The sequence below is a fragment of the Oncorhynchus gorbuscha genome, linkage group LG07, assembly GCF_021184085.1.
Source record: "Oncorhynchus gorbuscha isolate QuinsamMale2020 ecotype Even-year linkage group LG07, OgorEven_v1.0, whole genome shotgun sequence".
NCBI classification, from domain to species: domain Eukaryota; kingdom Metazoa; phylum Chordata; class Actinopteri; order Salmoniformes; family Salmonidae; genus Oncorhynchus; species Oncorhynchus gorbuscha.
Genome location: NC_060179.1, coordinates 47,733,981 through 47,747,772, shown reverse-complemented (window position 1 = coordinate 47,747,772; position 13,792 = coordinate 47,733,981). Strand labels below are relative to the sequence as shown.

The window sequence follows — 13,792 nt, the reverse complement described above, 5'->3', positions numbered from 1 at the left end:
GTACATAGTCTATAGGAAAATAGCCCACCCATTTTCACCTACCTCATTCCCATACTGTTTTTATACTGTTTTTATTTATTTATTTTTCTGCTCTTTTGCACACTAATATCTCTACCTGTACATGACCATCTGATCATTTATCACTCCAGTGTTAATCTGCAAAATTGTATTATTCGCCTACCTCCTCATGCCTTTTGCACACATTGTATATAGACTGCCCATTTTTTTCTACTGTGTTATTGACTTCTTAATTGTTTATTCCATGTGTAACTCTGTGTTGTCTGTTCACACTGCTATGCTTTATCTTGGCCAGGTCGCAGTTGCAAATGAGAACTTGTTCTCAACTAGCCTACCTGGCTAAATAAAGGTGAAATAAATAAATAAAAAAGACACTTGCATTTTCAAGAATGTTTAATGTTTCGAAATTGTATTTTTAGTTGTCACTCTGAAATTTCCCCTGATGTTGGTCCCTGTACGGGGACAGCAGCCATAACAGGTTTTAAACTGTAAATCAAATGGGAATGTCCCGATTCTGACTGCTTTTAGAGATGCAGATAAGGGCCTTTGTGTCTGGTATCGGAGCCTAGATGCATATTAACATATTTATTACCAACTGCAATCATCATAAATCTTTTTTACATTGCATGAAAGCTCTGTTTATATTGTGCCATATGTGTACATTTTACTTGGCTGCATCCACTTCTGTAGACTGGAGCGGCCCATTTAAACATGCGGGGCAGGAAGAACAAGAGAATATGTTCTACGGTATTAGTACCTGAAGCTTTTCCCTTTGGGGAGTGCTCTGTTGCGAGTCGGTGGAGCTGCTGTTGGTGCGCCAGCTGACAGACTGCTGCACCCTTGAGGAGGGGAGAACCCATGAGATTTGTAGCACTGCAGTGAAAGACAAAAATACCTAATAAGGACATGAGTTGAGGAAAGTAGGAAGTATATATTAGGACCACATTGAGTTCATTGTACGTAATATAAACAAACTGAATACACTTACAGTATGCACACAAGCCCACATACACACAAATATTTACACACACACACGGCCCATTGCGGAGCCGTAGATAACACTCAATTATGCTCAAAGAGATATTCAACGTCTGCTTTTTTACCCATTCACCAATAGGCCTTTGCAAGCATTGAAAAACATCGCTGGTCTTTGTGTTTGAAATTCAATGCATGACTGAGGGACCTTATAATATTAATTTAATCCATTTCAAATTCAATCTAACACAACAAATTGTGGAAAAAGTCATACTTTCTATTCACACCCCTTGACTTTTCCCACATTTTGTTGTGTTAAAGACTGAATTTTAATAGATTAAATTGAGATGATTACATACACCTAATCACAATATCCCATAATGTCAGTGGAATGAAGTTTTTCAATTTTTAATGTATAAAAAATACAAAGTTGAAATGTCTTGAGTCAATAAGTATTCACTCCCTTTGTTATGGCAAGCCTAAATAAGTTCAGGAGTAGAGATTTGCTTAACAAGTTACATAATAAGTTGCATGGACTCTGTTTGCAATAATATTGTTCAAAATTATTTATGAATGAGTACCTCGTCTCTGTACCCCACACATATAATTTTCTATAAGGTCCCTCAGTCGAGCAGTCAATTTCAAGGTTTTCCAATTATCGCAAAGAAGGGCACCTATTGGTAGATGTGTAAAAAAAGCAGACATTGAATATCCCTTTGAATATGGTGAAGTTACTAATTACACTTTAGATGGTGTAGCAATACTGCCAGTCACTACAAAGAGACAACTCATTTGCCGGAGAGGAAGAAACCGCTCAAGGATTTCACCATGAGGCCAAACAAAACAGTGACAGAGTTTATTGGCTGTGAGAGGAGAAAGCTGGATCGATCAACAACATTGTTTTTAATCCAAAAATCTAACCTAATTGAAAGACTGAAAAGAAAGAAGCCTGGACAGAATACAAATATTCCAAAACATGCATCCTGTTTGAAACAAGCCGCTAAAGTAATACTGAAAAAAATGTTGCCAAGCAATACACTTAAACTTTTTGCCCGGGGTACAAAGTGTTATGTTTGTGGCAAATCCAATTCAAACATTACAGAGTATTGCTCTCCCTAATTTCAAGCATGGTGGTGACTGCATAATGTTATGCATTTGCTTGTAATCATTAAGAACGGGGGAGTTTCAGGATGAAAAATAAATGGAATGGAGTTAATTAAGCACATACAAAATCCTACTGGAAATCCTGGTTCAGTGTGATTTCCACCAGACACCGGGAGATGAATACACGTTTCAGCAGGTCAATAACCTAAAACACAAGGCCAAATCTACACTGGAGTTACTTACCAAGAAGACATGAAATGTTCCTGTGTGGCCGAGCTACAGTTTTGATTTAAATCTACTTGAAAATTTAGAAATTATCAACAACCAATTTGAAAGAGCTAGAAGAATTTAGAATAGAATAATTGGCAAATGTTGCCCAATCCAGGTGTGGAAAGCTCTTAGAGACTTACCCAGAAAGACTCACAGCTGTAATCGCTCCAAAGGTGCTTCAACACATGGGTGTGAATACTTATTTTATTTTACATTTGTCTCTATTTAATTTAATAAATTAGAAATAATTTCCAAAAACATGTTTTCACTTTGTTATTATGGAGTATTGTGTGTAGATGGATGAGATTTTTTTAAATGTTCAATTCAGCAACAAAATGTGGAATAAGAATAATAAGGGTATGAAAACTTTCTGAAGTCACTCAGCAGAAAAAGAAGCAATAGTCCTCTAGGAGATGTTCCCCCATGATAAATGCCCCCCTCAGCCCAGGCAGAGTGATTTAATTAGACTTTCCATTAAAAAATAGATTAACAGTTGCCACTTCCTGACTACACTCGCTGGCATGGAACTCTTCCAATTTATATTGCGCAAGTGAACAGCAAACCTGGTTTCAAAAAAACATATAAAGCAACACCTCATAGCACAACGGCTCTTCCTCATGTGACCTACTTGTTGTGAGCATTCACCGACATGCATGTTCCACAATTTTTTTTGATTTAACGAGGCAAGTCAGTTAAGATCAAAGTCTTATTTACAATGACAGCCTAGGAACTGTGGGTTAACTGCCTTGTTCAGTGGCAAAGATTTTTACCTTGTCAACTCGGGGATTCGATCTAGCAACCTTTCAGGTATAGAACCAATGCTCTAAGCACTAGGCTACCTGCCTCATGATATATAAACGCACACTGCAGGTTAATGTTTTAAATGTATGTAAATTGTAAAGTCTTTTGTCTGTAATGTCTTTTTTGTTTTGTCGGACCACAGTCAGTAAGACTAGCTGTCACCATTGGTGTCAGATAATGGTGATCCTAATAAATCAAATAAATCACAGTACTTTCTACAGCGGTCAGTAATTAATCCCAGACAGGATTACATTTATGGATTCCTGTACTGGGAGCTTTAACTTATTGACGCACCCATCCCTTTAGCGGGATCATTTTCATCAACACCCGCTGAATTGCAGGGCGCCAAATCCAAATTAAAATACTATTTTTTTTTTCATGAAATCACAAGTGCAATATAACAAAACACAGTTTTGCTTGTTGTTAATCCACCTGGCCTGTCAGATTTCAAAAAAGCTTTTAGGCGAAAGCATAACAAGCGTTTATGTAAGGACATCTCTCTCAGTAGACAAAACTATTATAAACACTAGCAGCCAAGTAGATTGGTCACGAATGTCAGAAAAGCAATAGATTAAATTGCTTACCTTCGATGATCTTTGGATGTTTGCACTCATGAGACTCCCAGTTACACAATAAATGTTCCTTTTGTTCCATAAAGATTATTTATGGAACAAAATACCTCAATTTGTTTGGCGCGTTACGTTCAGAAATCCACAGGCTCGAGTGGTCACGACATCGCAGACGAAAATTCCAAATAGTATCCGTCATGTCCACAGAAACATGTCAAACATTTTTTATAATCAATCCTCAGGTTGTTTTTAAAATATATAATCAATAATATATCAACCGGGACTGTCGCTTTTTCAATAGGAGAGGGAAAGACAATGGCTGCCCCACTCTGTTGCACAAGCAAAACTCTGCGCACACCCAGCTATCCACTGACGCGATGATATCTTTCTCGCTCATTTTTCAAAATAAAAGCCTGAAACTATGTCTAACGACTGTTGACACCTTGAGGAAGCGATAGGAAAAGGAATCTGGTTGATATCCCTTTAAATGGAGGCAAGGCATCCAATGGAACAGAGAGCTTTCAGGAAAAACAGCACTTCCTGGATTGATTTTCCTCAGGTTTTCGCCTGCAATATCTGTTCTGTTATACTCACAGACAATATTTTGACAGTTTTGGAAACTTTAGTGTTTTCTATCCTATGCCTGCAATTATATGCATATTCTAGTTTCTGGGCCTGAGAAATAGGCAGTTTCAAATGGGTACGTTTTTTAGCCAAATACAAAAATCCTGCCCCCTACACTCAAGAAGCTAAGAATTCACACAAGAAGCAGTGCAATGCCCCAAAGCCTCATGAACAGAGTATAATAGCAGATAATGTTATTCCAGGGACTGAAGTTCCCAAGATAGTCAGCCTCTGATCTTACTGTCAGTAATTAAAGCGATTGGATGTGACTTAGGTAGTGTCTCAAATAGAACCCTATTCATTATATAGTGCACAAAGAATAGAGTAGTGCAAAAGTAAATAGGATGTCATTTGGGACTCCCTCTGAGTCTATTCAGATCTCTCATTCCTCATAAGATATCTCACTCTTCTCGTTCTTTGCACCCTTGACACCAGTAGTGACCTGTTACAAATTGTGCTCCATCGGCACAGGAAAACTGGATCATTTTGACCACCCTCTCACAAATTCTGCTGGGGGGAATGGGACGCCGAGGAGGTGATCATTGTCATTTGACTCTCTCCGGCACAATTGCAGTAACCTTCTTAAGAGTAATGTAACATGAGTATTTTGTCTGCGTCTCGCCACTGCCAACAGCATAATTGGCATATTGAAAATTATGTTATGCCTATCAACACTTGTTTTATATGAGTTACATCGCTCCAGATACTCAACTAGTCTAAAGAAGGCCAGATTAATTGCTTCTATGCGCCTATGTAGATATTACATTTTTTTAATCAGCTGTTTCCAGCTACAATAGTCATTTACAACATTAGCAATGTCTACACTGTATTTCTGATCAATTTGATGTTATTTTAATGGACAACAAATGTGCAATCCTTTAAAAAACAAGAACATTTCCAAGTGACCCCAAACTTTTGAATGGTAGTGTATATTCATTAATCTGCTTTTCATATTGATGTTCACAGTGTCAGAGGCAGGATTGCAATCAGTGTCACAGGAGTCTGTTACTGCACACATGACTAGAAGGTGTGAGAACAAAATTACAAGATTATGTAATAATGCTGTTTATGCATCAGATAAGGTTTTATGAGTACTCTCTTGTCTGTGGGTTAAATTGGGCCTCTGAGGCTTGAGCTGGCAGTTGACTTGGTAATAAAACCTAAAGACCGCATTCCAGAGATGAGATGTGGTGGGTGTAACCGAGATAGAGATCCTGGAGGAATAGAACAAAACCCTCATTGTCTCAAAATCATCATGGCATCTGGGAAACTAAGCCGGGGTGTGGTTAAAACAACACTGAGTGCAGATAACCACAGAATGAACCCAGAATGGCGTGTGGTGGACCCCAATCAGCAATGGGAAGTGTGGAACCAGCCATGACTAAGCATTTTAAGTGTCAGCTATATAAGAACTCTGCATTGTCTGTAAAGGTTAAGCTCTCGGCCACACACCTTAGAGTGTGCGGTCGACAGCTTCATTATTGCAATAATTAAATCAATATTAAATAAAGATGATTGTTTGAAAGGACAGTCTCGCTCACTTGAGTCAAATATTCCACCACAGAGGTCATAAATCTATGACATACATGTTTCGCTGGAGACGTCTGTAATTGCCACTTGTGGCACTTCCTCTCTCACACAATCTGTCAAATTCAACTGTAGGACCTGCAAAACAAACATTCCATTCTATACTGAAAAAATATATAAACAATTTCAAAGATTTTACTGAGTTAAAGTTCATATTAGGAATTCATTAGACCCTATTCCATGGATTTCACATGTCTGGGAATACAGATATGCATCTGTTTGTCACAGATACATAAGAAAAAGGTTTCAGAAACCAGTCAGTATCTGGTGTGACCACTATTTGCCTCATGCAGCGCGACACATCTCCTTCGCATAGAGTTGATCAGGCTGTTGATTGTGGCCTGTGGAATGTTGTCCCATTCCTGTTCAATGGCTGAGCGAAGTTGCTGGATATTGGTGGTAACTGGAACACGCTGTCATACATGTTGATCCAGAGCATCCCAAACATGCTCAATGGGTGACATGTCTGGTGTGTATGTCGGCCATGGAAGAAATCTTCAGCTTCCAGGAATTGTGTACAGATCCTCATGACATTATTATAATGCTGAAACATGAGGTAATGGTGGCGGATGAATAGCACGACAATTGGCCCCAGGATCTCGTCACGGTATCTCTGTGCATTAATATTCTCTAAAACGATGTTGGAGGCAGCTTATGGTAGAGAAATTAACATTTAATTATCTGGCAACAGCTTTGGTGGACATTCCTGCAGTCAGCATGCCAATTGCATGCTCCCACAAAACTTGGGACATCTGTGGCATTGTGTTGTGTGACAAAACTGCACATTTTAAAGTGGCCTTTTAATGTCCCCAGCACAAGGTGCACCTGTGTAATGAACATGCTGTTTAATCAGCTTCTTGATATGCCACACCTGTCAGGTGGATGTATTATCTTGGCAAATGAGAAATGTTCACTAACTATCTTAACCGCCATCGATAAGAAACATTACTGTGCAGCCGTATTCATTGATCTGGCCAAGGCTTTCGATTCTGTCAACCACCACATCCTCATCGGCAGACTCGACAGCCTTGGTTTCTCAAATGATTGCCTCGCCTGGTTCACCAACTACTTCTCTGATAGATTTCAGTGTGTCAAATCGGAGGGTCTGCTGTCCGGACCTCTGGCAGTCTCTATGGGGGTGCCACAGGGTTCAATTCTTGGACCGACTCTCTTCTCTGTATACATCAATGAGGTCGCTCTTGCTGCTGGTGAGTCCCTGATCCACCTCTACGCAGACGACACCATTCTGTATACTTCCGGCCCTTCTTTGGACACTGTGTTAACAACCCTCCAGGCAAGCTTCAATGCCATACAACTCTCCTTCCGTGGCCTCCAATTGCTCTTAAATACAAGTAAAACTAAACCCATGCTCTTCAACCGATCGCTACCTGCACCTACCCGCCTGTCCAACATCACTACTCTGGACGGCTCTAACTTAGAATACGTGGACAACTACAAATACTTAGGTGTCTGGTTAGACTGTAAACTCTCCTTCCAGACCCATATCAAACATCTCCAATCCAAAGTTAAATCTAGAATTGGCTTCCTATTTCGAAACAAAGCATCCTTCACTCATGCTGCCAAACATACCCTTGTAAAACTGACCATCCTACCAATCCTCGACTTTGGCGATGTCATTTACAAAATGGCCTCCAATACCCTACTCAACAAATTGGATGCAGTCTATCACAGTGCAATCCTTTTTGTCACCAAAGCCCCATATACTACCCACCATTGCGACCTGTACGCTCTCGTTGGCTGGCCCTCGCTTCATACTCGTCGCCAAACCCACTGGCTCCATGTCATCTACAAGACCCTGCTAGGTAAAGTCCCCCCTTATCTCAGCTCGCTGGTCACCATAGCATCTCCCACCTGTAGCACACGCTCCAGCAGGTATATCTCTCTGGTCACCCCCAAAACCAATTCTTTCTTTGGCCGCCTCTCCTTCCAGTTCTCTGCTGCCAGTGACTGGAACGAACTGCAAATATCTCTGAAACTGGAAACACTTATCTCCCTCACTAGCTTTAAGCACCAACTGTCAGAGCATCTTACAGATTACTGCACCTGTACATAGCCCACCTATAATCTAGCCCAAACAACTACCTCTTTCCCAACTGTATTTAATTTATTTATTTTGCTCCTTTGCACCCCATTATTTTTATGTCTACTTTGCACATTCTTCCATTGCAAAACTACCATTCCAGTGTTTTACTTGCTATATTGTATTTACTTTGCCACCATGGCCTTTTTTGCCTTTACCTCCCTTCTCACCTCATTTGCTCACATTGTATATAGACTTGTTTATACTGTATTATTGACTGTATGTTTGTTTTACTCCATGTGTAACTCTGTGTCGTTGTATCTGTCGAACTGCTTTGCTTTATCTTGGCCAGGTCGCAATTGTAAATGAGAACTTGTTCTCAACTTGCCTACCTGGTTAAATAAAGGTGAAATAAAAATAAAATAAAATAAAAATTTTGCCTCCCTTATTTTTGCAGTGATTCTGCAATCAGTTGGTTGTAATTTTGGATAGAGCAGACATTTCCATATATTTTTGTTAACTGCACTTGTGACATAACCCCACCATTTCTATTCATAATTTCATACCTTAAGGGAACATTTTGACATTTGTTGTATGGTTAGTGTGAAAGTCCATATTGCAAATGTACGGTCCCTTACATACATTAAGGGAAGATTTCGGCAGTACCTGTATGGTTAGTGAGAAAGTCCATATTGCAAATGTACGGTCCCTTACTAGACGTCCGAAATCGTTTGTAAAATTCGCGGACGGCGTCGGGCCGAGCGGCAGGGCCGGACCTACCAGGAAGTCATCAAATGAACTTTGTTGGACATTCGGTTTCCGTTTTACAAAAATAATAAGATTTAGGTCATTTTTCCGATGTCCCGGAAATTCCCACAAGAGGGCATAAGCAATCATATTGCTATTGGACAAAACATCACGATTCACGACGGGGCCTTATCTCGAAAACTGAAAATATTTAGAAGCCGAAACTCGGTGAGCGTAGGGGCGGCATAATGGGCAGTTGGCCCCGAACAAGATGGCGTCTAGGCCTCAACGGTTTTTGAGTTATGGCCATTTATCTGGGATTAAAGGTCCAAAATGAAAATAGAGAAATTATTTTTCCACTTCACGTCAAAGTCAAGGAGCCTCCGGTGTCAATAAAAAAGAACCAGCCATTTATCTATCGTCATTTAAGAGAAATCGTACAACGACACCTTGGTGATGTTCACGGATAGGTGTTTTTTTTTTCAACGGTTACATATCCAGTTGCAGGGTGTTCTTACGAATCTTTTTAAAGTGTGCTGCGGAGCTCTGCGAGATTTCTGTGATTTTCTATGATTTTCTGAAATAACACACACTCACTAAACCCTCCGTAAATAACTCAGTTCTTAACGTAAAGACTTAAAACTCAGGATTCTGTAAAGGCATACCCCAATCATAATATGAGTTTATTTATAGCTTCCTGTGCCAACCGGAAGTGCCTTTAATGGTGTCACAGTGGCAGTTTCCATGGGTTCAAAAGGTCAGATCTTTTCAAAACTTCATATGTGTGACTAGGCAACCATCATGAACTGTAAATCAGTCATTTCTCCCAACAGATGTCAAAGAAAATCTCTCACACGCACACACAGCAAGGATGGAGTGAAAAGTGCGGTTCTCAAAGACACAGAGAGCAGGCAATGGCATAAACATAATAATCTCTAGGCCGTGCCGAGTTCAACGAGATATCCCGCTTGACCGTAGCTCGCTCGGTCTAAGCGCAGCGACCATTAGAAAATTAGGCCCAAAATGAAGCCTGCCCCACAACGTCATTTGCTTTTGGGTGACAGTGAGAGAACCGTTAGGGTGAGAAGCACAATTCGACCTCAGGTACGTTCCTAAGGTCCTCCCGATCCGTGCAAGCCTAACCTTGACCCTGTGGCATTAACCCTTAACAGTTAAAAGAAGGTGTTTACATCAAACAGTTTGCATTGACTTCTCTCCCCATAGGAATACATTGCCTGCACCTCTAAATTCAACCTGAGGCCTATGTGGGTTATGAACGCCTTATGAACCTGTCTTCTGTGACAGTCCATCAGCTCACTATGAGGTCTACCTGTGCCGATTCTAAGCTTCCTGAAGCAACCGGAAGTGGTTAAATTGACCCAAAAGGTGTTTTGATGTACATAACCTTCAAAGGTGAAAATGACTACATTCAACCCTGTGTAGATCGTAGATCAGTCAATTCTTAACTTAAAGACTTAAAACTCAGGATTCTGTAGGTGTTTCTATGTCAATCAAGACATGGGTTTACATATAGCTTCCTGTGCCAACCGGAAGTGCCTTTAATGATGTCACAGTGGCAGTTTCCAAGGGTTAAAAAGGTCAGATCTTTTCAAAACTTCATATGTGTGACTAGGTAACCCTCATGAACTGTAAATCAGTCATTTCTCCCAACAGATGTCAAAGAAAAGCTCTCACACGCACACACAGCAAGGCTGGAGTGAAAAAGTGCGGTTCTCAAAGACACAGAGAGCAGGCAATGGCATAAACATAATCTCTAGGCCGTGCCGAGTTCAACGAGATATCCCGCTTGACCGTAGCTCGCTCGGTCTGAGCGCAGCGACCATTAGAAAAGTAGGCCCAAAATGAAGCCTGCCCCACAACGTCATTTGCTTTTGGGTGACAGTGAGAGAACCTTTAGGGAGAGAAGCACAATTCGACCTCAGGTACGTTCCTAAGGTCCTCCTGATCCGTGCAAGCCTAACCTTGACCGTGTGGCATTAACCCTTAATAGTTAAAATAAGGTGTTTACTTCAAAGAGTTTGCATTGACTTCTCTCCCCATAGGAATACATTGCCTGCACCCCTAAATTCAACCTGAAGTCTATATGGGTTATGAATGCCGTATGAACCTGTCTTTGATGACAGTCCATCAGGACAGTATGAGGTCTACCTGTGTTGATTCTAAGCTTCCTGGACCAACCGGAAGTGGTTAAAATGACCCTAAAAGTGTTTTTCCATTACCTGCCTGCAGTTTGATAGACATAGTGCATTCAACCCTGTGTAAATCAGTCAATTCTTAACGTAAGGACTTAGAACTCAGGATTCTGTAAAAGCATAGCCCAGTGAGGATATGTCTTGACTTATAGCTTCCTGTGCCAACCGGAAGTGCCTTAATTGGTGTCTCAGGGGCTGTTTCAAGGGGTTAAAAAAGTCAGATCTGTCCAAAACTTCATATGTGTGATTAGGCCACCCCCATGAACTGTAAATCAGTAATTTTTCCCATTAAATTTCAAAGGAAAACTAAATCACAGACACACAACTTGGAAGGAGGGATGTATTGGGTTTTGTAGAGACAGACAGTGCCTCCAATAGTTAGCTTTGTTCGAGCTAAAAAAGAACCGTCAGACCTAGAGTTCCGAAACTTTAGAATCCTGTTCTAGACCTCAGGTCGATAGTGCGTGGTGAGTTACGTGGCTCTATACGGTTCTCGGACCGAGAAACAGCTTCGTACATTTGCAATGACTTCAATTCATTTTGACCATTACGAAAATGGCGACATTTAGAAATGTCTCAGAGACACAAGACTAGGTGCATTGCGACCGTCTCGGCCCATATAGACAGACCCCAACGTTTCTGTCCGATAGCTCATTCAAGGACCCCGTAGCAAGTCATGGAAAAAAAGTGGATTTTCAGCACCAATTAGGGTTTTGCTCGGACACCAAATGACCGATCGAGCCGAAACTTAGGATTCGGGGTCGCCTCAGCTAGGCCTACACGTAACATAAGAAATGGACCCGCAGCTAGAATGTAACTACATGTTTTATGTTTTTTTAATGGTTTGAACCAAAGGCGTTGTGAATTTTGGGCCAGCTCTGAAGTGTGTGATAGTTGGCTACTGAACAGGTTGGAAAAAGTGGGTTTAGTGTCAATTTGTATCAGTTTGGTGTCAGAATGACATCTAATTGACTGGTGGACACTGACTTGCTAGTTGACTTTTGTACATTAGCAATATGTTTAAACGGTGAGGTACCATCACCAAAAGTGACATTCTGAAATCAACCCTAACGAGCCATTGAGATGAACCAGAATCACTGCCCAGCCATCCCGAGTTCATCGGGCCAGTCAATTTCACATTCCTGCAGGATTTTTATAGCATGACAAATTCGTGATGGTACCTGCCCATTGAACCATATTGCAAATGCACAGTGACTTTGCAAAAGTGAGAAAACATAAACAAATGGACATGATGAAATCAACACAACGAGTGATGGAAATGTACAACTATCACTGCTCGGCCATCCTGTGTACATCAGACCAGTCAATTTTGCATTTTTGAGCATGTCAAATTTCATATGGTAAATGCACATTGAAACATATTGCAAATGCACGTGCACTTATAATATGATTCTATAGTGAAAAAACATCACCTAATGGACATGATGAAATCAACACAACGAGTGATGGAAATGTACAACTATCACTGCTCGGCCATCCTGTGTTCATCAGACCAGTCAATTTTGCATTTTTGAGCATGTCAAATTTCATATGGTAAATGCACATTGAAACATATTGCAAATGCACGTGCACTTACAATATGATTCTATAGTGAAAAAACATCACCTAATGTTCATGATGAAATCAACACAACGAGTGATGGAAATGTACAACTATCACTGCTCGGCCATCCTGTGTTCATCAGACCAGTCAATTTTGCATTTTTGAACAAGGTCAAATTTCATATGGTAAATGCACATTGAAACATATTGCAAATGCACGTGCATTTGCAATATGTTTCAATGTGCATTTACCATATGAAATTTGACATGCTCAAAAATCATGCAGAAATGCAAAATTGACTGGCCAGATGAACACAGGATGGCCTGACAGTGATAGTTGCTCCTTTTCCATCCCGAGTTCATCTGGCCAGTCAATTTTGCATTTCTGCAGGATTTTTGAGCATGTCAAATTTCATATAGTAATTGTCCATTGAACCATATTGCAAATGCACGTGCACTTGCAATATGATTATATAGTGAAAAAACATCACAAAATGGACATGATGAAGTCAACACAACGAGTGATGGAAAGGAACAACTATCACTGCCCGGCCATCCCGAGTTCATCAGGCCAGTCAATTTTGCATTTCTGCAGGATTTTTGAGCATGTCAAATTTCTTATGTCATTTGGCCCACAAAAAAATTCCTTATGCACAATTTAAAAAAATATATAAAAAATATGATAATAAAATTGGACAAAAGTATATTTATACAGTTCTTACACATGTGTAATTGACAAAAAATCGAAAGAATTTCGAAAAACGGTCCAGAAAGCACTTTTTAAGGGTGTGTGAAGTTTTTACAAAATTTTGACATTTTTGACTTTTGACTTTTGACTTCCTATGAAATCATATTGAAATTGGACAAAACATATTCCTTATGCGCATGTAAAAAATAAATAAATTATGATAATAAAATTGGACAAAAGTATATTCATACAGTTCTTACACATGTGTAATTGACAAAAAATCGAAAGAATTTCGAAAAACGGTCCAGAAAGCACTTTTTTATGGGTGTGTGAAGTTTTTTACAAAATTTTGACATTTTTGACTTTTGACTTTTGACTTCCTGTGAAATCATATTGGAATTGGACAAAACATATTCCTTATGCGCATGTAAAAAAAACAAAACAATTATGATAATAAAATTGGACAAAAGTATATTCATACAGTTCTTACACATGTGTAATTGACAAAAAAATCGAAAGAATTTCGAAAAACGGTCCAGAAAGCACTTTTTTAAGGGGTGATAAGTTTGACAAAAATGTCATTTTTTCAAAAT

At 39.8% G+C, this 13,792-nt stretch overlaps 1 protein-coding gene across 1 annotated transcript in view; it reads right to left on the bottom strand.

The window, feature by feature from the left end:
- The window catches only part of LOC124039937 (pro-neuregulin-3, membrane-bound isoform-like), a 277,071-nt gene that overhangs the window by 35,230 nt on the left and 228,049 nt on the right, over positions 1 to 13,792 (bottom strand). Inside the window, exon 7 of the mRNA XM_046356508.1 lies at positions 776 to 891. Coding sequence (XP_046212464.1) covers positions 776 to 891 — 116 coding nt within the window. The remainder of the gene's footprint in view (positions 1 to 775; positions 892 to 13,792) is intronic.